General features: G+C 50.7%; 1 protein-coding gene across 2 annotated transcripts in view; it reads right to left on the reverse strand.

Moving 5' to 3' along the window:
• Positions 1-18,016: 18,016 nt before the first annotated feature.
• The window catches only part of TRANK1 (tetratricopeptide repeat and ankyrin repeat containing 1), a 72,531-nt gene continuing 64,652 nt past the window's right edge, over positions 18,017-25,895 (reverse strand). For both annotated transcript variants that reach the window (XM_036267297.1, XM_036267298.1), the window contains 3 exons: positions 21,396-24,442; positions 20,472-20,567; positions 18,017-19,444 (listed from right to left, as the gene is read on the reverse strand). In XM_036267297.1, the coding sequence (XP_036123190.1) occupies positions 19,344-19,444; positions 20,472-20,567; positions 21,396-24,442 (3,244 nt within the window). In that variant the 3' untranslated portion in view covers positions 18,017-19,343. The remainder of the gene's footprint in view (positions 19,445-20,471; positions 20,568-21,395; positions 24,443-25,895) is intronic.

Consider the following 25,895-nt stretch of genomic DNA (forward strand, 5'->3'; position numbering starts at 1 on the left):
GTCCATCAGCTGGTGAATAGACAAATTAACTCTGATACGTCTATACAGTGGACTCTGACAATAGTGGAATGAACTACACTTGGGTGGTACTCAGATGCATTAGGCTAATCGAAAGGAGTTGGACGCGAAATCTACAAGTGTGTGATTGTATTTCTATGACATTCTGGAAAAGACCAAACTACAGGAACAGAAATCAAATAAAGGATGGGAATGGAGGAAAGAAGTTGACCACAAAAGGGGTCTGAGGGAACTTTCAGGACGATGGAAATATTTTGTATCTTGGTCGTGGTGGTGGTTATACAATCAAACACATTTGCCCAAACTCCTAGACCTGCACGCCTGAAAAAGGTGAACTTTACCACACATAAATGATACTTCAGTAAACCTAATTTTTAAACGGGGAAGAAAGAAGAAATGAGAGGCAGGAGAAGAACATTGATGTGCTGCTTCTAGAGAGCAGGGATCTGTAAGGAGGACTTGGTTTGTCATTATGCTGGTGACATCGAGTTTCAGACATTCTTTTATTTACAAGGGACCAATAAAGAGAAGAACAGCCCAGCTACAAAACGTAAAATTAGCAGTTGGAAGTGAAAAACATGAGCTACGTTTGTTTAGCACAGCAGACCCCCTGGTGATGACCTTGTTCGGTGCCTCACCCTGGGCTGGCTTCCCCACACCAGGCTCTTTGATCAGCTCCCCAGAGAACAGCAGCACTGTGGCGACCAGAACACCAACCACAAAGCGAAAGATGGCAGAGAACTGGAAGGAAATGCATTTTGAGACTCAGGCAAGAATATCCTTAGTGTGGCTCATTTCCTCACACAGATCTAAAGTGTGATTTATTTAGTGCTAATTAAAGACTAGTGGGCAACTCTGAAAAGAGAGGTTTTTCTCATCCAAATTATATAATGAACGCACCAAATCCTATAGGCACACCAAAATCTTCCTACTCGCTAAGATTTTTTTCAATGAAAGGAAAGGTTTTATGAACAAAAGCACAACAGAATCAACTATTAGAATAAATAACAGAGTTCACCATGGTTTTCAGAAACATAACTAACAGAAAAATCAATTTCGGGGAGGAGGGAATAGAGAGTTATTGTTCAATGGGTATAAAATCTTCATTTCACAAAATGAAGAGAGTGACAGAGATAGACGATGCTAATGGTTGCACATTATGAATGTATTTAATATCATTGAACTGTACAACCTTAAAATGGATAATATAGTACATTTTTTTATGTTTATTGCACCACAATTTTTTAAATCAAAAAAAAAATCAATAGCAATTCAACCATTTTTGGAAAATTATTGGGTGGTCTCTACTAAAAATGGCCATACGCAGACCATATTCTACTCCTAGGTGTTTAGAAATATGTACATATGTGAATGATTATAATCAAATTAGCCATAATTGATTCGCAATGCCTGCAGTGGTGGTATCTATGCTGTAGTGTGTGTTTTTTTCAATCCTCACCCGAGGACATTTTTTTGCATTTATCTTCAGATAGAGTGGGAGGGAGAAAGGGAGGAAAAGAGAGAGAGAAACATCGACATGATAGAACCACATCGACTGGTTGCCACCCACACAACCCCAACAGGGGCAGGGACAAACTGCAAGTGAGGTACATGCTTTTAACGGGAACCAAACCCAGGTCTCTCTGGTCCACAGGCCAATGCTCTAACCACGCTGAGCCCAACCAGTCAGGGCTATGCTGTCATTTTTACCATTATATTATGTAATGAAAAGACACTTCCCTTAACCAAACTTCAGTCAGGCGCCTCTGAGCCCTCTTTTCAACCAGGCCTTGACATGGACCCTCGTCCTGGGTGGGGCCTGCCTAGCCCAGTCTTAACAAGAATGCTGCAAAGTCCGGTTAGTAAGGGTCTCTCCCGCCTTGGTATCTGACCACCCTTTCTACTCGATCAAGTTCCTTGTCCCCCACCTTGATGTGCACGTTCTTGGCCTACCTTCAACATTATTCCTGTTAAGTCAGTTTAGCGAGAATCCCCCTTCCTTTCCTGTCTTCCCCGAGTAATCTTCCATCCTCTGACCCCCTTACTCCATCCGTGGGCCATGCATCCTCACTTGCCCCTGTTATATTCTGAGTGAAGCCTGATCCCTCAGCCCAGTTGTGCTACCCCTGCTGGAACAGTCTGGAATGAAGTCTTCCTCGCCTTTTTAAAAAGTGTCGGAATGATTGTTTTTATTTAACAATCGTCTTTAGGGTAACCCTTCCATGGGGAAGGCCGTTAAGACGGAAGGACCCGCACCCCAGGAGGAGTGGAGGGTGTGCCGTGGTGGGCGGACTAGCAAGCAGATGGGCGACGACAAAGAGCCTGTGACAGGTATTTTGGTTTGTGTGAGAACCCAGAGAGACCTGTGAACAGATCTGAGTTTCATTTCAGGGTAAAAAAAAATCCTGCAGTAGTTATATAAAGACGAGGTTAGACTAAAAAGAATAAAAAATATAGGCTATGGTAGCAAGAAGGGTAAGGGGCTGAAGCCAAGTGACCGGGACTAGGAAAACACACATTGAAGACACGTAGACGGTAGACCCGAAAGGTGGACTATGGAACACAGATGTCAATGCCAGCCTTCCAGAAGACACCCCAGATAACCTGATTAGCAAGCAAAATCGCTGTAACCAAACTTGCTACAGTAGGGGACTGCAGCCTTGACATGTTCTTGCTAGTGTCTTAGCAGGGTCAGGAGCAGACATTTATAGGGTTTGGGCCCTGGCCAGTTTGGCTCAGTGGTTAGAGCGTTGGCCTGCGGTCCGGAGAGACCCGGGTTCGGTTCTCACTAAGGGCACGTACTTCGGTTGCAGTTTGTCCCCAGCCCTGGTTGGTTGTGCGGGTGGCAGCCACTCGATGTGTCCCTTCACATTGATGTTTCTCTCTCTCTCCCTTCCTCTCTCTCCCTCCCACTCTATCTGTACAAAAAATGGAAAAATATCCTCGGGTGAGGATAAAAAAATAAATATAGGGTTTAGGTCTGGGATCAGTGGTTTAAGATAGGTCTTCAGGTGGATTAAGCAAAGTTTGTGACATTTGTAAAGGCAAATGTATATATATTTTTAGAAGAGGCTTCATTCTCCCTGTTGAAAATAAGGGAAGAGACTTCTCCCTGCTCTTTTTTTTCTTTCAGAATTTCTTTGTCCTTTTCAAATATATGTATATCTTTTTTTTTCTTTATTGATTTGAGAGAGAGAGGAAAAGAGAGGGAGAGAGAGATAGAAACATCGATGAGAGAGGCCCTGGCTGGTTTGGCTCAGCAGTTAGAGCGTCGGCCTGCGGTCCGGAGAGACCAGGGTTTGGTTCCTGTTAAGGGCATGTACCTTGGTTGCAGTTTGTCCCTGGTCCTGGTTGGCTGTGCGGGTGACGACCACTCGATGTGTGTCCCTTTCACGTCGATGTTTCTCTCTCTCTCTCTCTCTCTCTCTCTCTTCCTCTCTCTCTCTCCCACTCTGTCTGAACAAAGAATGGAAAAATGTCCTTGGGTGAGGATAAAAAAAAAAAAGAAAAAGGAACATCGATAAGAGAGAACATTGATTGGCCGCCTCCTGCATGCCCCTCACTGAGGATCAAGCCTACAACCTGGGCATGTGCCTGACCGGGAATCAAACCAGCGACCTCTTGGTGCACAGGGTCGATACTCAACCACTGAGCCACACCCGCCAGGCTCAAATATATGTATATCTTTATAATGGCTAACTAGCCTCCTGTCAGCCTCACAACTCAAGAATGTTCCTCACAAACACGGGAGCTATCTCTTTGAAATGCAAACATCAAGGCTGGGAGCACCCCTACCTCCCAGTTCCTGTGGGAGGGCAAGAAGCTGAGTTCCATGGATGCCTTGCTCCAGTTTGCAAAACCATCTCCTGTCGTAAAGATGTGAGAAGTATGTTTCTCCTCCAATAAAGCCAACACTGGGCGTCTCCCCACTGACCATGTTGGTTAAGACAACTATGTGTGACCACAGGTATTATCAAGTCTCCTTTCTTGAGGACCAGTTATCATTTATTTTAAAAATATGTATGCCATGGGTTGAAGCTGCTTGGATATAAAAACGGGTGAGATTTCTTTCTGTCTTTGCTGTAACTTAGAGGATGGCTTGTGCTGGTTAATTCAATCACATTCTGATTACACAAAAATGAAAGTGTTTTCTTTCTCTGCCCTCTTTGTGGCCAGGACTTCTGGGTCAGAAGAAGATTCTGTTTTTAATCTAGTTCCCCAATCCATTATAGTTTAGGATTTGTGGTGCAGGGGAGAAAAAAAACATCCTTCTCCACTACCTGTTCTAGGTTCTCCCCTGGGGTGCTGCAAATTCAAGTTAAATGACAAAAGACAAGTTAACAAGAGAGAAACACACAGTTGCTTGTTAACAGGTGCATCTCTCAGACACAGGGGAGCACTCAGTGATGAGTATCTCAAAGGGGTGGTTAGAACTGGGGTTCATAACATCTTAAAAATAATAACAATCTATTTCTAGAGATGTGACAGAACAAAGGAAAAAGACTGAGTTTCAAAGGGCAGCCAATTGTGCGGAAGCAAATGTAGGAAGAAACTAGCGCAGATAAGGGTAGTTAGTAAGGTTTTTATGTGATTCCTTTGCTGTCCTCTCCAGACTGACCCAGTCTGGCATTGTCTCCAGTGATTCACTTTTGTTTTTTCTGATAAAGAGGGACAGGCTCTCGGTGCTGAAGATGCAGAGGTGAACAGAGAGATTTCCACCTCTCGAGGAACTTCCACTCCAATGGGAGAAGACAGACAGTAAAGGAAAAAACAAATAAGAGAGATAACTTCTAATTCTGCCAAGTCCTATAAGGTGACTAAAGCAGAAAGCTATGACCAAACGTAAGGAGCTAAGACAGGTGAGCCTCTCAACTGCTTGCTTCTGGCCTCGTGTGGTCTTGGCAACTGAAGGCAACAATCCTCATCCTCCAAGGGAAGAAGAGAAACACCTTGGGGAGGGGGTGAGAAGTGGGGGTGGATCCCTCTGTCATTTCAGCAGATTGTTGTCATCGGAGCCTCGTTGCCAGGCAACCCAGACATGCCACAGGCAAACCTGGCAGAGAGCTTAGAACCCAGGTAAGCAAAGCTAATTTCTGCTGAGCAAGACTGCTCTCCCCAGAGCATCTGGGTGTCTGGATAGCCTTGCCCAGTGGTCCTTGAAGAAGAGAGAAGAGAGCACTTATGGGGACAGGGGCAGCAGGCCTAACTCTTGGTCCATGGAAGAAGACAAGACTGAAGCATCTTTTCGGAAAAACAGTGTCAACAGCCACAATGCTTAGCACTGGGCAAAGCAAATCTCGGCCAGAAAGGTCATTCAGTGTCTCTCGTTTACACCCTCCCTTTCAGTTTGATTATGATGTGTCTAGACGTAATTCTCCATGTTCAGTTGTCCTTTTCAGCTCCAAAAGTTCTATTCATTTCCTTTACAGCATTTCCACCTTTTTATCCATGTTCTCTATCGCCATGAGATATTGTTCTCCTGGTTTTATTGAGTCCTCTGGCCCTGGGACATTGGGGCAGGTGGGTCGTGTGCCTAAATGAGAAAGCCTGAAAGAGGAGGTGACGGTGTGTGACCCTAATTGGCTGCTCAGGAAGGAGAATTTCCCAGCCTCTAGCCAGAGCCTCTGAACTGGGTCAAGACAGTATTTTTTAAAACTACGATTCACAGTTATAGTCCCTGTGGTCCTGTGGAGTTTATCCTACAGGATTTGTACTAAGCAGCAACCAGAGGCAGGCGTCCTGGGGGGTATTTGTTGAAAACACTTATAGGCTAAAAGACAAACGTGTTAGTTACTGCTGCCTGAGATGCGAGATAACAGTTGGAGCCAACAATAGACCAGCCTAAACGCTTGGGAGAAAAAGCTGGGGGGGGAGGGGAGGGTCAGAAAAAGAATGTATCCATTGTTATTAATTATTAGGATTGAAAATCCACTAGGGTGCTCCAGTTACCTATGGCTGCATAGCAAACTACCCCAAAACACAGTGGCTTAAAACATTTCTTCTGTCTACAGTTCTACGATTTGAGTCGGCCTCGGTGGGCAGAGCCTGTCTATGCTCCACTTGGCATCACACGGGGCAAGGGTAGAGGCTGAGATCACCTGGAGTCTTGCTCACTCACATACCTAGTGGTTGATGCCGGCTATGGCTGGGACTTCGCTGGGGCTATTGGCTGGAACATGGGGCCTCTCCCAATGGCTACTTGGGCTTCCTTTCAACATGGTGGCTGGGTTCTCCAAGAGAGAGAGCCAGGGGGAAGCCATATCGCCTTTTATGACCTAGCCTAGGAAATAACGCCGTTTTTCTTCTGCCATATTCTGTTCCTTAAGGAACTAACAACATCCCACCCAGCTCAAGGGGCGAGGAGTATCAGACTGCTGGTAGAGCATGTGGGACTAGAAACAGTGCTGTATCTCCAGTTCTGGAAGATCCAACCTACCACAGGAGAGGAGGGGAAGAGAAGTTGGAGACGGTAGGGAGCACAGGAGATGAGGTAGGGGTGTCTCTTAGGGGAGAAAGGCAGTAGGGGCACATTAAGCTTGGCTGCAAGGAGCTGAGAGAAGCACGCGCAGCGCCCGGCCCGGTGGAGACCGAGCTCGGAGAGGCTGCTCGGCAGCAAGGGGCTCTCAGGTCCTGCCTGAAGTCATCTTTAGAGGCAGCTGTGCTGGGCTGATGATGCCGGGGTGTGGAGGGACAGGTAGTCAGTGGTACCTGCTGCTGGGTCAGATCCCAGGGTGCACTGGCTCAGCCTTGGCAGGCAGGAAGGGCAAGTCGGAGCGTCCACGGACATGGTGGGGCAGCGAACGGCATTCCTGAGTTTATGCCGTGCCAGCGCGGGGCAGAGCAGGGCATGAGATGGGTGAGGAAGGGCAGGGGCGGGCGGCTTGGCCTCTGCACCTGTCTCTACATCTGCACACTGCTGGCTTCCCAAGGTCACCGGGAGGCTTAAATACGACGACCATGAGACCCTTGGTTCCGAATGCCAGCTGGTGGGAGCCCCGCACAGGAGCCCGATCACGGGGAGAAATAGCTCCCGAGCCTTCTGGAAGGAAAAGGGACTAAGGGACAATTTGGGACCAGGAATAGATTGAGTTCCCGGTGTCAAAATCATCTTGTGATACTAATTCCTGGGGGGCACCTACGGGAAGGCAGGAGAGTGTGATGGGAGCGACGACCCACTTCTTGACTTGAGCCTGGCGGAGCTCCGAGCTCCCTCTGTGTCAGGACCTGAGGGGGGGGGGGTTCCCAGAGAAACCAGCTCGCTGCCCTGCAAGGGAGGTGCCTCTGTTTGAAGCTAAGAGTGACACACAGCCCTAGATTCGGGCTGGAACAAGGCCAGGTGCCTGGCTCTTCTCTCTCTGCAGGAGCCTCCAGCATTTTCTCGAGTCTCCCCATGGGGACTCGCGGTGGCCTGGCCCTGTGGACTGGCAGGGCCGTCAGTGGGTCAGCAACACGGGAGGCTGTGCTCAAACAGACATTATGACGGTTTCAGATGCACCCACTCGAGTGCACACTCTTGGCTCTGATTCTGTGTTAAGCTGTGAGCCAAAAATGTGTCTCCTCTCTAGGGAAAAATGTGTCTGGAACAGCAATCGTCTGCACCTGTACACGTACCCCAGCAGCCCCCACAAATTTAGGGGCTGTACTCAGGCCTGGCACTTAGTGAGTGCTCCTCTCTGGGCCTCCCTTCCTTTCACCCCACCCCCTGCCCCTCAGGGACGGCTTCCAGTCCACTTTGGAAGACAGAAAGCCTGGTTGGAGGGCACCAAGGATTCTTTTTTCTTTTTTAATGGTCCTCTGAGTCCCTCGCTCCCTCTAATACATAAGTCCAATTGAATCCAACAGGCATTTATTGAGCAGCTACTATGGCCATGGCCCTTGCTTACTGCCAGGACGCATCCAGGAGCTCTCGGAGAGCACGTCTGTCCAGCGGAACTTTCGGGGCGGTGGAAACGCCCCGTGTCTGTGGGTGCTGCAGAACCACCAGGTGGTTCATTTTAACTGGTTCTATTTTTAATCACCACGTGGCCGGGGACTGCTAGGAGGCGGGCAGGGGCACCAGCCTGATTCCACATTAGGCTCTGAAGCAGGGTGGAGGCACGGAGACTACATGCTGGGAGCGGAGTCTCAGTCCCCACCCATCCCCCAAACAGGGCCGTGTCCACATGGGGATTAGAGAAGGCTTCCTGGGGGTGGTGGCCTGGGAAAAGAGGAATCGAGGAGGGAAAGGGTTTCAACAGGCGGATCTGGGTAGGAAAGGGACTTCCAGGCAGAAACCAGCACTTGGCAGAGGTGCAGACGCTGGAACGTGCCACGTGTTCAGGGCACGGCTAGGAAAAGGGAGGCTTGGGGGCAGGGGGTGCACATGAGGCTGGAGAGGCGGGCTGGTGAGAGCTCCACGGGCAGGCTGGGCACCCGTGTACCTGGGTGCCTCTGCGCAGCAGGTGAGCGCGGCCAGTGTGAGCTTTGAGAGCCGCCAGCGCCGGCCAAGACGCGCGAGGGGAAAGCCGAGCCGTCCCAGCAGGCACGGGCCATGGTCCAAGGAGGAGGAAGGAAGACCTGCATCAGGACAGAGGTAAGGGTTGGGGGGAGGGGAGCCGGGCTTGTCCTCCAAGGCCACTCCTAGCACCTCCTACTCTGCCTTGCAGCCCTAGAACCCAGCTAAGTTTCAGCTGATACAAGGAGACCACAGCACATAGTAGGTGCTCAATAAATGTTTTCAGGGGGATGGATGAAACTTGGCAACTGATTAGAAATTAGCCATGGGGATAAAGCGGGGTTAGAGATTCATGCCGTCAGTCTCCAGACAGCTCCCGAGCGCCTGCTAAGGGCTGCATGGGTCAGAGAGAGGGATACGGCAGCAAGCAGTCCAAGTCCTGCCCTGAGGGAGACCAGTCTCATGAGGGATGCCACCAGCCTCTTCTGAGGCCTGTGACCGGGGGAAGATAACCTTTCATGGAAATCGAGACACCGGGAAGAAACGCTGGCCTGCAGAGCATTCTGTTTGGGGCCCAAGTGAAGTGCACCAGGAGACACCAGGGTGGAGAAGTCCAGCAGCCTCATGGAGAGGGGTTGGGGCGGGAAGACTTGACTGGGAAGTCACGAGCACAGCAGGGAAACTGAGGCCGTAAGAGTGACGGAGACGTCCAGGGAGTATGATCAGAACAGACAAGAGGGAGACACAAGACAGAGCCTAAAGGACAGGCTCAAGCCCAGCCTCAGCCAGTGTCCAGGTCCCAGCAGCACCTGGACCTTCTAGTCAGCCAGATGACAGGTCCCTGTGCTCAGCCAGAACGTCCCCGTCACAGGCTCCATTCGCTGTGATTTCACAGCTGGGGCCGACGGAGTCTCCAAACTCCTTCTTCCTCGGTGTTCCTCAGAAAAGCCGGAGCCCGGTGCCCGTCCCTGGTGCCCGTCCCTGGTGCAACGGGCTGCGTGCGTCCTCCGAAAACCCGGGTGCAGGGCTCCCAACCCCCAGCGCCTCAGAGGCTGCCTGCATTTGGAGATAGGCCTTTGAAGAGGTAATCAAGTTAAAATGAGTCTATCAGAATGGGCCCTCATCCAATACCCCCGTGTCCCTACAAGAAGAGGAGATAAGACACACACACACACAGAGGAAGACCATGTGAAGACACAGGGTGAACAGGGCCCCCTGTGAGCCGGGGAGGGAGGTCTCAGGGGAAAGCAGACTGCCGACCCCTTGACCTTGGACTTCCAGCCTCCAGCACTGTGAGGAAATACGTTTTGTTGCGTAAGCCCCCAGGTCGGGGTACGGGCACACTGGGTTTGATGCCAGATCGCCACCACAGAGCAAGTATCACAATAAAGCAGGTTGTGATCATTTTCCATGCAGAGCGTCTTGCCTCCATTTATAAAAACGCCAGCATCTGTGGAGCACAGCACACAGGTGTGCCTGGACTTTGTTCGCGTGGAAATACACCTGGTTATCACTAGTGGTGTGATGGCCCTAATCAAGCAGGCCTCTGTTCTCCACCCCAAAGGGGCAGCGCCCGCCCCACCCACGGAGCTCCCGGCCCTCCTGCGGCCGCACCCACACGCACCTACTGCGTCAGCACCAGATGGGAAAGAATGTGCATCCTTCTGGACTGCAGGCTCTTACTTTACTTTTTAAAAGACCTCCTGCAAGAAGAGCAGACAAAACAGGGTTTGTCCTTTGGCAAAGACTCCTCCCCAAACATATGTGCGGATTGTAGGTCCCTTGGACCACAAGGCCAGACTTAATTCCACCTGGACACCCCCGGAGCAGCCGGTGTGTTTTAACCTTTGAATTAAATGCGATGAAGAGACAGAAAAGATAAGAATTTTCAGCCACTTGCACCCTCTTTCCCCAAGTCACAGCCTCCTACACACACGCATACGCACACGCATGCACACACACATGCACATGCATGCATGCACAGATACCGTCCTGCCTACTCACACGCTGTGCCCTCGGGGCCCAGGCCACGACCTCCAGCGTAGACACCTGACAGCCCAGCATCTGCAGCGTCTACTTCTCTTCTAACACAATTACTGCTGCTTTCAAAATGTGTGTGAAAGCCCTCGCCAGGAAGACGACTTGAGCTCCAGGAAAAGGGTTTCAGCTGGACACCCAGGTCTCCCTGAAAACGCTAACCTAACTGAGTTCCTAAGAGCTGAGTTTCGACGAGCCAAGAGAATCGACCATCGAGGTCGGCAAACCTGAGGTTGGCTTCCAGGTTCAGATGCTTGGCCTCAGGAACTCAAACTCCAGGACGGCAGACACATCCTCCGCCTTCCGCCCGCGGGCCTGACATCTCACAGCCCCAGCGGAAGGAGGCAAGTGTGTTTCCCAGCTCTGACCCAGAAACTCTGAGTAAAGCTGAAGAAGTCACCAGCCTGGCCTGTTCTGTCTGCTCCCTTGTGAAATCAGGAACATCCCGTGCGAAGGACTCTCTCCCTTCCTTGGACGTGGCCCAGCCCTCTCCTGTCCCAGGGGCCCCACTCCTGGGCTGACAAGACCATCACACGGTGGGAAAGAACCCCTGATGCTGGGTTCACCACTGAGCTCTCACCCAGCACAAGGGACTTTGTGCAAAGCAACGAAAAACACTCCCCCCTCCTTCCACTTCCAAATGAGCACCTGCAAGGTGGGCAACCAAACAGCCAAAGGACTCCAAGAAACTGGAACACACAGATCTGCTTGAAAAATAAAACAACACCAACCTGGAGGAGGAAGTTGCTGAAGTTGAAGATGAAAAAGACGTCTTTTTATTCCTATGAAAACTTCCAAACTTCCACCCTCTCTCTGTCTGTACAGTTCCAACGAACTTGCCTGTGTGGGCCAGTGCTGCAGGGGGTCCTGAGGGCCAGGACAGGCTGGCTACCGCTCCAAGGCCTTGGTTCCCGGCTGTGTGACGGGTGTGATCACATCTCTCTCACCAGCCCTCGTGAGTACGCACGGGGGCGGTACCTGTTCGAGCTGGCCCCGAAGCACTCGGTCACTAAATGGCAGCTGTTACTATCATGGTGGCTATTGCATCGTCTCAGGTCCCGTGGCCGGAGGAGTATGTCTTCATAGCTTAGGAAAGAAGCCAGTAAAGGTCGTGGGAGGGTATCATCACTTGTGAGACTTAAGGGAAGAATGCCCTCAGGGAGTAGGACAGGTCTAGAACCAAGATTACGACGAGCAGGGCATACAGGGATCAGGTGATCAAGGTCAAGGTGGAAGTGATGGACAAGCTTGGAAGCTGAGGTTCCTTCTTCTTCACAGCTGGCTGAAGCTGCCCACCAGTTCGGTGGGGGTCAGTTAGGTGAGAAGTGGAGGACCAAGCTGGAGCTGAGCAGGCCCACAAGGGGTGTCCAGAACAGCATCCTCTCCTACTGGGTCACCACGGCCAGGGAGCACATGACATCATCTCTTAATGTCGCTTCTTAAATTCCTGAGTGGGCGGAGCACATTCATCTCTGACCATCTCACTGAGCAACAAATATTTGCCTCCTGCACCTCTTCGTTTTGATTTCCAAATATTCATTACTTTTTGTGACCACAAATAGACTCCTCACTATTTTTAAAACCCCACGTCTTCCAGAGCACTCAAGGTCACCACCTCCAACAATTTGAAATTAATTTTCTAATTTTACAGAAGTGGCCGGAATGGTAGACTCAAACCCTTTAGCGTGAGTTTTCCGTGAACGGTTAGATCTTTGCCATATTTCCATACGCACAGGGTCTTTCCAAAACCTGCGCCAGGTCCCTGCTGAGCACGCAGCTTGTCTCCAGCTTGGGACCCTGCCAGACACCTCTGCAATGAACACTGATTTGGATATTTGTAAGACGGTGTCTTTAATATAAATCCCTAAAAGTAGGAATGCTGGTAATATACATACAATGGAACATTATTCACCCTAAAAAAAGGAAGGAAATTCTGCCACATGTTACAACCTGGGTGAACCTTGAGGACGTTATTCTTTGTGAAATAAGCCAGTTGCCAAAAGACAAAGACCACAGGAATCCACGTGCAGGAGGCACCTGGTGTAGTCAAAATCACAGGCAGAGATAGGAGGGCGATGGCCAGGGGCTCGGGGCAGGACAAACGGGTCCTCCGAAGGGGCAGGCTTCCGGTTGTGTAAAACAAACACGTTCTGGAGACTGGTTCACAGCCACGTGAACGCACTGAGCCCTCCTGAGCTGTCAGGGCAAAAACAGGTTGCGAGAGTAAAGTATATGCTATGTGGATTTACCATCATTAAAAATAAAAACAAACAAGTGGGAATGCTAAGTCCGAAGGGCTGTTCTGGTCTTGTTCCCACCGCACTGGGCAGGCGCCCTTCTCCCCGCCTCCCTGCCACCGGCCAATGTCTCTCCACCGTGATCCCGTCATGGCAGATGGGGACCGAAAGAAGACAGAAATGGACACTCAACTTGCAGGGAACAGAAGGATGTTGTTCTCCTCAGCCCCTGCAGACCCTCAAGAGTGGCCACGAAGTAACCTCAGGTGGCAGGGGCAGCTCTCCGTGACGCTGCCTCCGGGAACTCCAGAGAGAGTATTCTCGCTCTCTTCCCCCATCCCACTCCCTAACCTTAAAATGATGAGTCCAAATATCACAGACTGGCCTACATATTTCCCTGGAACAGCTGTCCTGCAGAATCACTAAAACTTGGGTTAAAAATAGTCTCCGTCTCTAAAACAAGGTTGGGTCCCTGGGAACAAAGCCCTCTTAGAAATGTCCCCACCTCCATAAAGGACACCCAAAAGCTGACCCAGCTTTGTCCCCAGGGCTCATCATTGCTCGTGACCACCTCTCCCTGCTCTGGAAACAGATCTCTGCCTAAAACCTTGTCACATTCTTGGTCCAGCTATGGAAGAGAGGCAGGGGGAGGAAGAGTGATGATATTACAGCCAAGCTACAAGCTTGCGTCTTTATTTCCATTTTATAAATCCCCCAATAGGCTCCGAGACTTTCCTTTCCCTCTGGTCTACTTCTGAATGCCCCTCACCAACACCTAAGTCAAGATTGCATGATTTGAACAGGCTCTTCATTGTGTTTTGCTTTTTTAATTAAAAAAAAATTTTTTTTCAATAACCATTGACATACAATATTATATTCGTTTCAGGTACGCAGCATAGTGGTTAGACATTTATATAACTTACAAAGTGATTCCCCCCATACGCCTAGTACCCTTTGGGCACCACACATAGTTATTCCAATATTGTTGACTAGATTCCTTAGGCTGTACTTTCCATCCTGGTGACTGTTTTTGTGACAGTCACATTTTAATCCCCCTTTGCACCCATTTACCCAACCCCCCTCCCATCTGGCATCAAAATGTTCTCTGTATCTATGAGTTTGTTTCTGTTTTGTTTGTTCATTTATTTTGTGTTGTTGTTTTCAGAGACTTTAACTAACATGCTTGAATTTCCAGGAAAAGAGGATGAATTTCAATCTTGTGGCTCACTTCAAAGGTACTGTGATGAAGGTACTGTTTCCCCAGAGCAGCCCCGCCCACAGAAAGGTCCTATTAGGTTTCCAGGTCGCATCGGCAGTGAGGAGGGCAAGATGGGGTTTAAGCACAGAACGCAGGGTTAGAATTCTGCAGCACCAGGAGACAGGGTTCTGAACAGCCCACCTAAAGAACACCTGCCCCCTTGCTGATGGCTTCTCCCTCCCCCTTGGCGAGCAGGGAGACACATTTTCCTGGGCGGTGGGTAGGCGTGAGAATCAGCTGCCTGCTGTTGTGGGCAGACCTGTTTCTCAGCTTCAGAAAACAATGCCAGTCTATCAGGTTCAATAGGGAGGCTCCCGTGAACTCCTACCCTCTGCGCCCGTATGAGGCTTGCTGGGAGGACAGTGGCTCCTCAGGCTGCCCAGACCTTCCCCTTGGCAGCTGGCACCTCCGAAGCATATTTCAATTGACAAGATCCAAAATGAGTCACAGTTGCTTAGGAAAGGTATTTGCAGCAGAAGGGAGAGCAGTTCCCTACTGCGTTGATTTACCCATCCTCCGATCATAAACTTGAGGGTGACCCCAGGCACACAGCAGTTCCACTGCATTGACCCAGGGACACGTTCAAGGCATCCCAGCCCCGGGATACGCCTGTGGGAGAAGGCCAGGGAGGGACGGCAGCTATGTTAAGCATTTCAGAAGAATTAGATGGTAATCATGGCTGCAGAATCTATGGGTATTGGAATCCTGTCCTGCAAGGACTCAAGGACACAGATGCAGGAGAAATGACCAAGAGAAGCAGCACAATGCTGTGTCATTAGCTAAATACTGTGCCTCAAATGTGCAAAACCAGTACAGATCCATGGCCTCTTCCAGTTCACATTTTGTACCCAGGAGCACCCCGCCTCCCCAAATACCCCTGGGTCTCTTCCCTGCTGATGTGCTGGGTCCAGGAGGTGTTTGGGGAGGAAGGGGTGCAAATATATAATGAGCTTGCATGTGAGGCTGGAATGTCCACACACACACAAGGGAAGTCCCACTGGTGCAGGATGAAGCAAAGGGTGGGTAGAAAGAGAAGGGATAGGGGAGAGGTCTCTTGTATTCACACCCCAAGCCCCCAAAATATTAGGGGCAGACCTGCCCTTATGTGACAGCCAATGGTGTTGGCCACCAGGGTCTCAGGGGAACCAGACCCAGGAGCTGAGTGGAGAGAACCCGGTAACATTGGTCGGGGTAACTCCTCCTGCTGGTTGCCCTGGCAACCAAGTCTCCACTGCTGGCAAAGGCCTGAGGGCCAGCTAAGGTCAGGGCTTGGAGGGGAGGTGGCTAAGAGGACGAATGGCTGGTTCCAGGATCCCTCAGGGTACGGGGCACGAGGATCCCCTCTGGGCCAGGAAAACGGGAAGAGGCTGAGGCCCTTTCCTTCCAAAGGCAGACCGTGCACCACCAGGGAGCTCTGCTCTCGGCCCTCAGGCAACCCTCCCTTTCCACATACACAGACCAGAGGTCCGTGCGTATTACACTATCATTGTTCAACCACTAAACTCCAGGACGATCAAAGCCATACTGACATCAGATGAAAACACAGGAAGCTTACATTCAACGCCATTAACACTTTTTGAAAAAGGAGAGAATAAAGCCATCTGTTTGGGGGGCAGTGCTGTGCCTGCTACCCACTGGGAATGACTTCTGGTGACTCCCTGGTCCAGTCCTTGGGGGTCAGAGGCCAGGCTGCCAGGGTGGATGACAGTGGAATATGTTAATTTTCTAGCCAGGAAACATTGGGGGTGAAAGCAGGAGAGGTGGAAGGGAGTTCGCTCTGTGAGCAGCCAGGAGCCACCGGGAGCCACCGGGGTCTGCGCTGCACTGGGCAGGGAGGAGCCCCGAAAAGAATCGCTGGCATTTGCTGTGAGCCTCAGTGTGTGAGTTGTCCATGGAAAGAGCGCTGGCCGGCATCAGGACACCCAGGTCCAGGCTCAGCCCTGACCCAGGCTGGCCCTGCAACCCAGAATAGGAAATAGCCCCTAGGCCTCAGTTTCCCCTCCAGCACCTAGGTCAGGGCCGAGGTGCTAGCACAGAGCTGGGGGAAGCTGTTATCTCCCACATTCGTGTCCTCCCCTCCATCAGTGAAAGATGACTCTTGTCCCCTGAGAGAATGTGAGGAGGACGAGGGCTCTTGGCTGAGAACAGTCAGGACAAAGTGTATCTGTGAGAGTGGGAAGGGGGAGGGAACAGCCACCAGAGGCATCGGGCCCTATCCCTTTCCCGGCAGACCCCAGGGGCCCAAGCTGCATTCTGGAAGGTTAACAGTGGCTGCAAAGAAGTGGAATACGTGTCTGAGACAGCCAGAGAGAGCTGGTTCTTCATGAAGACGCACTATCGCTACAAGTCCACTCCCTGGACCGGAGACACAGAGCAGGTACACACGCACCCTATTCACAGCTGGATACACAGGGGGATCTGCAGGCAAGCTCACAGGGTGATCGGGACAGAGCCCCAACCTGGGGGAACACCCCCCCCCCCCTCAGTGCAGAGAAGAGCTGTGGCACAGCAGACCTGGCTACTGTCCTCTGAATGGCCTGCTGCAAGGGTGGCCCTCGGCTGGGGTCAGGGGACTTGGATTACAGGAGGGTTCCTGTAATTCCCAGGACTAATAACCAGCTTGCAGAGCCCCAACTGTCTGCACAATGTGGCTTATGCTGAACACCTGCTCTGCATCTGAGACTCTGGGGCTTCGGTATGTTCGAGGCAGAGGATGCCTGGGTGACCAGCACCCGGTAAAATCCCTGAGCTCTGAGTCTCCAGTAAGTTTCCCAATTGGCACCGTTTACATGTGTTGTCACACTTGTTGCTGGGGGACTGCACTGGTATCTCCCAGACTTCGCCCCTGTGCCTTTTCCCTTTGTGGGTGCTGCTAGGTGGGGTTTCACTATAATAAATCAGAGCCATGAGTACAGGTCTATGCTGAGTCCTGTGAACCTCCTAGTGAATTACCAAACCTGACAGTGGTCTTGGGGACCCCTGACACATACCCCATCCTGATCTGCCAGGCAAGGCCTGGGACACTGAAGTGCCTGCTACTGGCCTGGGCCTCAGAACTCAGGGTGGGAATTACTGATTCTGCCGCTGAGTCCCAGCCTCCTCCCCAGTCTCCACACCCACACGTGGACCCGTACGAGTCGAGGACGCGGTTCCGGAGCAGCTCCTTTAGACAGCGCTGACACACACGGTAGCAGCCTCGTTTCTCCCAGTCCTGAGCCGCAGGGACCTTGAAGCTTAGGACCGGAGGACACTTTGCTTTCTTAGACCCAGCTGTCCTGCTCACCCAACACCAGCACACACTGGGATCACACAGCCAAGACCTGAGGGTGTTCAAACCCATGGCAACAGCCTACACAACCCTCTGCATCAGGACAGGAAAAAGTCAGACCATTTCCCAAAGGGGAAACCGGCCAGGCGGGGTTACGTAAATGCTGCTCCGTCCCCAGGCCATCGCCGCCATCCCTGCCTCCCTCTCTCTCCCACAGCAGATGGGAGACCCCGAGGCCGGACCGCGTTCAGGCGCTCGAGAGTGCTGACGGATCTGACTCACCTCAGGTTACACGGCTCATCAGGGCAGGTGGAGGATGCGACTCCAGGTCCCGCCTCCCAGGGCAATGTTCCTGTGAGGGGCAGTCCCAATACCCAATAGACGGCACTGGCAAAATTCTGTACAGTCCACACCCCGCATGCTCGGGAGCATCCAAATGGAAAAGAAGATGCCCAAGCAGGCCCTCGGGAGACGCTGGGAGCAGCTGTGAGGGCCAGGCTGTGCCTTCATTCTCGGTCCCTGTCTTAATTTCAGGAAGCTCAGAGAGCGTCTGCCCTGGTCAACATCGACCAGCTACCAGGAAGAACCACCCAGGGTTACCCCTTTACGCTGAGTAGAGAGTGGAAATAAACAAATGGACAGCAGCATGTAAGAGAAATGACTTAACTTTATAAAAATGTGATAGTACAGCAAGATTTGATTGGGTGTTTTTTTTTTTTTTCTTTTTTTTCCTGGCAAGTAAAGTTTATAAAAAAACACCTGGAATAAAAATTAGAAACAGAACTAATAAAAATTAGAATCATGAACATTTCAAGGAAATAAAGTCATTTGGAAAGACAGTGAAGAGAGACAATGAGCAGCAAAAGCAGCAGCTTTGTCGTGATGACAAAACAGTGAGGGACTGAAGGGAACCTGACCTTTCAACCCAGGCAGAACTGAGGGGCTGGGGAAATGGTGGGCAGTGATCGCCAGAGAGGCACGAAGACTTCCCACATGGGACTCTGCTGCCCGCTGGCCCAGCGGGGTGCAGGAGACAGCGACACCCCTTGCACACAGACCCGCCCCCACCCTCCTCTTCCAGGGCCCACCAGCCGTGGGCAGTGATTCAGAGCCCTGTCCCTACAAGCGGGCACCACACAACAAGCCTCCTCCTCTGTGCACCTGTGCCAGCCTGCGTCACTGCAGGTCCCTATCCCACGGTGGTGAGCTCAGTGGGAGAAAACTCATCAGAATGTCAACCTGAGCTAGGATGACAAACCGGCCAGGGAGAGCTAAGGACACCAGACATACAAGGCTACATACAAAACACTTTCTGAAAATGCCTCATCACAGCTGGGGCAGAGTGAGGACCACCATGGCGAGGCAGCCTGGGAAGCCCCCAGCAATAACCCCCAGCCTCTTTCCAAGGGGAAGTCCTTAGCTGGCTGCCACAAGGACACTGGGGGGATTCTCGACTACATTCTGAGGTAGTCTAACTGCGATTTGCACAGGTAGCTGAGCATGTGGGGGGAGGGGGCAGAAAAGTTGCCACGGAGAGAAAAGGCTAACGTATGTAACGAGACCAGCTACACTACAAGTGAGCTCGGAGATGACTAGACTGTGGCTTGGGGTCAGGGGAGCCGGCGGCAGGGCTCACTCAGATCTGGGCATACGCAGCTCTTGCTGCAGCTGTGGGGAAGGAGTTGCGGGAATCCCTGGGTCCCTGGAAGGATTTCCTGGCCCAGGGCAACAGCAACTGTGAGGTGAGGGGTGTCCCTCCTACTGGCTCAGGTGGTGATGGTTTTGAGCCAGGGAACTTGACAGCTTTGGGGTGAGGCATCCCAAGGTCCCCTTCAGTGATGACTTAACTCGTTTTAGGGGAATTAATACTTCTAGACTTGAACCAGGAAAGCATTCAAGGTCCCTGCTGAGGGAGAAGTCAGACCCTCAGCCACCATAGAAAAAGAAGTAAGGACAACCAAGGTCAAAGAGATTGCTAGACTCCCCTCCCTGTCCATGCTAATGAACACCCTTTGCCCTTCTGCCAGCACTCCGAATTCTAAGTTGGGACGGACTGTTCCAAAGGGTTCGGCGGTGGCAGCTGTGTAGATCTCAGTATTTTCTCTGCTTTCCACATTTCCGCAAACGCCTTCTGGGCTGGAGCTCACCGAAGTCCTCGATTTCGTTTTCATAATCATCTTCCTGAACGATTCCTATTTAAAAAGCACACAAAAAGAAAAGAGAAAGAAACAACATGCAGAATGATGTTTTCCCCCTCTCCACTGCAAAATATAACCTCCTAGTAAAACTCAATGTCTCTGTAATTGTCGCTGTAACGTAAAGAGGAAAGCCTTCTGCCAGGGCACCACAGAGTGAGGCCGTGTCTTTGAGCCAAAGCCAGAGGAACCCCTCTTCTCTAGAATTATCTTACAGGCCTTAGAGTAGAGGCCCTTTAAATGGAATAAATCAAACAAAACCTAAACTCAACCACAGACTTGACTTGATATACCAGTTAGCTTCCTTTTGAAATAATAACCAACACCAGAGTCCCAGGTTTTTTATTGGTACACATGTGCCAAATCCCCTCAAGTTTTCCCCAGCTTTAGGGTCTGAATTTTCCAGTAGCATCTGGAGGAAAAGAACTCACAGAAGGGTGACCTGGGGTGAGCGGAATACTTAAGAGCATGAAGAAATGTAAGCAGGCAGGGAGGGGGCAGCAGTTGAAATGGGCAAGAGAGAAGACATCCCAGATCAAATGACACTTGACAATTCCGACAATTCCAGGCAATTCCGTCTGGAGAGAAAGCTGACTCATCACACAAGCCTTGACTGCTTGTAGGAAGACACACGCAGGCTGCCCTGATGACTGTGTTTGTTTTCTATCCCCAAGCCCAAGAGAGTTCTAACACATACTAAACACTTAATAAATAATCATTAGCTCGAATGCAAACACACTGACCAAGGAATAGCTCTACACTACTTTAGGTAAACTTGGGAGTCAGTATTCTGAGCACGAGTAGAGACTGAACAGCATTGATAAGAGGCAAAAGAGGTCTTTGAAAAAGCAACTAAGATGAGCCCAGAGTAATGCCCTCACAGTCAGATGGCTAACAATCTGATCAGCGGGTAATGCTCCCAGACAGAGAGTGGTCAATACCGACGGCACAGGCAGCCCCACTTCAGACTGACCTGCAAGTCAGCAGAACCAAGAGCAATATCCTAGGACAGATGGCTCCTTACCTTCCTCCAAGTGCAGTTCTGTTTTCTCCAGCCACTTCCTCGCTTCCTTGACTAACGGGATCAGAGTGTTGACGAGCCGGGTCATCATCTCCTCCGCTATGGGAACCAAAGAACAGGGCTCCAAGTGAAGGGGTGCTGTAGGGTCCAAACCCCTCAAACCTCCCAAGCGTGTGTCTCTGTGCTACCACTGAGGAAAATGACAGGTAAGGACCCACAGCTGCCTTCTGCCGCCAGAAGCATAAACTACAATTGAATGCTAGCCTGATGCCCTCACTGTGAGTCTACAGAGTGCCAACAGCAAGCCTCTCAAGGAAGCTTTGTTCCAAGTGTCATTAAACCTAAAACAGTCGTGCCTGAATTATAGAGTGATTCTAAAATATGCAATTTCACTCATTTTATATGTAGCATAACTTCCATTCAGTGTTTCTAAGAAGTAGCTAATGAAGTTACAGGAAATCGGAATCAAAGACCCGCTGAATTGTCATCATTAAAGGCTCACGCTAGCTGTGGTTTATGCCCCCCTCCTAAAAGGAAAAGACCAGCTATGCACATCCAGGTCTTAGTCCTGAGTGAGTGCTCAAGGAATGATCGCCAAATGAAGGAATCAAGCTTAAAGAGCTTCCTCGAGACTTTAAACGTTCTCCTAGTATCGTCTCCACTGAGCCAGTTAGCAAGCCCTTTTCTTGTATATAGGGCCAAGGAAACATCCGGCCCAGGATAACCAGGAAGTTTTAACTGGGGCAAGGGTGGTCCAAACCATGGGTTTTGCTCTAATTTGAGAACACACAGTCCTCACCTGTATCTCTGCAAACGCCAAGTTCCATCACCCCAGGTAGACCTCAACAAAAGGACTTGACTCTGACATGTGTTCCCAAAGCCCAGGTTCTAACACTATCTGGGCCCCCATTTCCAAGGGCCCCTTACCGCCAGCCCAGGTCTTCTGCCTGTAGAAGTCCTCCACAGCATCCGAGACCTTCTTGATGTTCTCCTGGATCTTCCTCTGCAGCATGCGGCTGTGCTCTTTAGAGCCCTGATTGCGAATCCGCACGCTCTGCTCGATGTCCTGCACTACCTGCCTGCCTTGGTCAATGGCCGGGTCTACCTTCTCACGGAAAAATTCAGAGTATTTCTGGTAGGCCATCTGCTGCCTCTGGTGGCCCTCCAGGCGGATGTGATGCTCAAAAGACTCGCTATTCCTCTCCCGACCTTCCTTGTCATCCAGCTCAGCCTCAGATAGGGCCACCGCCTCCGAAGTCTCTCCCTCAAAGGCTTTACTGGAGCTGAAATAGTTCTCAAGACCTCGGGTGAACTTCACTCCACACAGGTCGCACTGGGTCCTGTCAATGTCAGCCTTTTTGAAGATCCCGGTCCCAGGCTCCCCGGTCTCCTCTCTGGAGCACCCTGTCTGGGCACTCACCCTTCTCTTCCAGCTGATGCACAGGGACACCACCAGGCACGCTCTCCTCAACTTCCGCCGGATGGAAGCCTTCCGCTGTTTCTGGGAGAGGATGGTGGCAAGGAGGGAGTCCCGGTCCTCTAATGCCAGCTCATCCATCTCGTCCTGACCAAACTCACACTGTGGTTCAGCAAAGTAGTCCACGGGGTCCAGAGAGAGCAAGCGGTTCAGTTTGACCTCCTCATGATAGAGGCCGCGGACCATGACCCCTTTGGTGTGCATGCTGTCCCACCGCCAGTGACAGTCCATAAGGTACTCCTCATCCCGCTCAAAGAGCAGGTCCTGCAGTGCTTCGGCCACAGACTTCACATCAGCCGCCATCAACACCCGCTTCACCACGTTCCGGAGCCTCTCGGGGACTTGGTTTGGGAAGTTCACACTCATCAGCTGCAGCCTCTTCTCGACCTCCTGGAAGTGGTGGTACAGCAGAGGCTTGCACAGCGGCTGCAGAACCACCTCGGCATTCACCAGCATCACCAAGCACAGCACCAGGGTCCGCTCTGCCTCCCCGGAGACCACGTAGTCCACGTCACTGAAGGCATCGAGCAGGACATTGAAGTGCATATTCTCGTAGCCGCATAGCACCCTGGCGAGGTAGGAGAGGTGGAATCGGAAATCCTGAATGGCTCTTGTCACATCCTTCGGTTTGTACTCCTGAATGATGGAGAACACGTCCCCAAGCTCCTTGTCCTTCTTGCTGAACAGAAACTCCCAGTAGTGCATGAGCGCGATGTAGCTTTTGGGGAGGCACAGGACGGTGCTCTTCCAGAGGCGGGCCAGGACCACTCCGCAGTGGACAAACTGGAACTCCAACAGGGCCACTGTGTTCCCAATGCTGGGGATGAGTGGTTCTTTGCACCTCTTGACAAGGACGTTCATGAAACGGAAGAAGAACCTCTTGTAGTTTTCTGGGTTCCTGTGCACGTAGAGCTGGTCGAGGCAGCTCTCCAGCAGCCGGATGAAACACAGGTGGGTCTTCTCGGTGCTCTCGTCATCTTTGTTGGGCGCCAGCATGCCGAACTTCCCCTCTATTCCTTTCAGCCTGCTGCCTCGCCCCCTGCCCCTTTCCTCTTTCTCCAATGCTAGAGCTTTGAGCTCCCTGTGGTAGTTGTCTTCCTCCTGGTGGAGCAGCTTCCCAAACTCCTCGGGGTAATTGGAAGAGAGAAGGAAGGCCTGCATGGCGCTCAGCCACAGGTCGGTAGATTCCCGGCGGCTCCGTGCCCTTTCGTTCTGAAACTGAAAATAGATGTACTCTCTCAGAGCGAACCTGTAGGATCGAAAGGATTTGTAATTCAGTTTGAGGATTTCCTTGCATGCCATGGGGTTTTCTGACAGCACTCGCTGGTGGAAGTGCTTAGGGAAGAGGGCCTTCAAGATGGATTTGCAATGGCTGTACTTGTCTGTCGGCAAAATATTATCAATTCCTTCAAGTTCTTCAGCTAAGATTTTAGGGAATACTTTTTTGGCTTCCAAAAGCAATCCACTGATTGCCACCTGGTGTGTTTTTGACTGAACCAAACACCTGGCCTCACAACGCCGCAGAGGCCTGTGGTAATCTTCACAGTTTTCATCCTCACATTTGAGGCCAACGATAAACCGCGTGCAGACATCCGGGTAGGTCTTCCCAAGCAGGCTCTGTGTGATCTGGCACAGCCTGCTCAACAGGTGTTTGTTTAGGGCCAGTTTCACTTGGTCAGTCAAGATCAAGAAATGGTCTTTGGTTTTCTTCTCTCTCAAATTCAAATCCAGGCCAACAATTATTTTTAATATGGGTCCAGGGTCGTTCTGAGCTATCTGGCAATACTTGGCATCCACTTGAGAAATCCCAAAAAACTCAAAGCAAGACTTGACCATATCCTTCTCAGCATTGTTGTTCACTCTCTTGAGGGCTCTGACCAGACTGAGGAGGACTTCCAGCCCCCCTGGAGCCAGGGCCAGCACCTTCTGCGGGTCCTCCTCACACTGGCTGGCGGCCTCGTAGAGCGCTTCCACCACGCCGGCCGCGTGGTTGAGCGTGTCAAACTTGAAGAAGGCGTCCTTGAGCTTCTGAAAGTCTCTCAGGATCACCCCCAGCAGGAACTGGGCCTCAGCGATGCCGGACTGCTGCCTGGTTTGGGAGCAGAGATCAAGGGCTTCTGTCAGAATGGCCTGGGTGTGCTCTACATCCGAACCCCGGGCCACATTGAGGCGGGCGGCCTCCAGCAGACATGAGGCCTGGAAGTCCTTGTCAGCGGTGAGTCTGGCAGCCTCTAGGAGGTAGCCATGCTGCTTCATCAGCAAGGCAGCCTCTTCTCTCCGGCCTTCCCTGTCCAGCAGGTCTGCGGCTTCTGTCAGCCGTTTCCGGGACTTCAGGAACTCCAGCTGGTCGTCTGTGTCCAGCTTCGAGAGGACAGCCATCATCTCTTTGGTCTTGTTTGCACTCAGGTACTTCGCTGCAGCCTCCAAGTAGAACTGACTGGCTGAATAGGAGAGCTTGAATACAGGAAGGGTCTTGGCCCTTAGCATTTCTTCATACCTGCAATGACAGGTGACTCAAATCATCTCATTATCACTCAACCAATAGAAAACATCCTCCAACATGCAGTGCAGAGCAACTTAAACAGAACTGTCACACATAGTTATAAATTACAAAATAGGACCTCAACTTATTATCCAGCTTCTTTAAAACTGCATCATTTTACAATGACAAAATTAATTCTTGATTCTCCAAAGGAACCAAGCATTAGCAAAATAGAGTAGAGTTGCAACCTAAGCAAGTGAGAGGTAAGTTTCAAAGTCAATCTCTAGGGCAAAAATTATGCACAGTCAAAATTACCCTTGAAAAATAAATTCCTTAAGCTTTCATAAAAGCATGAGAATCCTTTTAGGTATACAACCCCATTCCACTCAACGTGTCATTGAGAGAGGATGAAGAAGGGGCTGTCCACACCAGTGATTCCATTCGTCTTCCTTTGATTAGCCAATCTGTGGTGTTCCTCTTTGCCAGGTCTGCATGGGGCTGAGTAAGGGTGAGATTAATGAAGCTCTGAAGGGCTCCCCTTTACTCTGCTGATCAAAGTTGGTATATGTCCCACACTATCAATTTTCAAGGCATTGGAACAATCCAATAAAACATGCTTACTTTTGAGCTCTCATAGGACAAAATACACGTTCTCACAACCAGAGAAGTGCCCAGGGATCTTATGATTCCCCAGGTTAGCCTGCAAACATCAGACTTCCTAGAATCACAGGCCCCCATGAAGGGTGTAAATGAGGATGAAGGAAGGGAATATACTTCTCATGAGAGTACTGGCTGATGGGGTAGGGAGTGTTTGAGCAAATTTAAGGGGCTATCTAGGTATTTTCTTTTCAAATCTAAAATGTCCTCAATGTATTTTGAGTCAGGCCATTTAGCAACTGAATTCTACATCCAGCATGCAACATGTTCAAAGGACACTCAGATAAGCCCAGTGAGAGGTCCCAGTTACGCAGACACTTAGATATGAACTCAATACACCATTTAAAACTTAGTTGTATATCTCATTAAGCTGAAAAAATAAACAAGGTCATTAGAAACTGGGGGGGGGGGACGTTTTGGGGGAAACTCTATTATTCAATGCTCTTCTGCAAAAGTGAGAAGAGGTTAAATAAATAGATGAAAGTATAAAAACAATAACTCTCAATCAGTTTTGTCATACGAACTTACAAGGGAATTGGCCTGGTCCATTTCTCACAACACCACTGCATAGCACACTGGTATCTGAGTACCCAGGAAATGTCACAGTTGGCACCCTGTATGGGCTGACAATTTGTGTCCCCCAAAATTCCTATGTCGAAGCCTTAATCCCCAGTGTGATTGTCTTTGAAGACAGGGCCTCCAAGGAACTAATTAAGATTAAATGAGGCCAGAAGGGTGGAGTCCTGGTCTGATAGGATTAGTGTCCTTGTAAGAGGAGACACCAGAGAGTGAGTGCACTCCCCCTGCCTCC

The sequence above is a fragment of the Molossus molossus genome, unplaced genomic scaffold (assembly GCF_014108415.1).
Source record: "Molossus molossus isolate mMolMol1 unplaced genomic scaffold, mMolMol1.p scaffold_m16_p_18, whole genome shotgun sequence".
Taxonomy (NCBI): domain Eukaryota; kingdom Metazoa; phylum Chordata; class Mammalia; order Chiroptera; family Molossidae; genus Molossus; species Molossus molossus.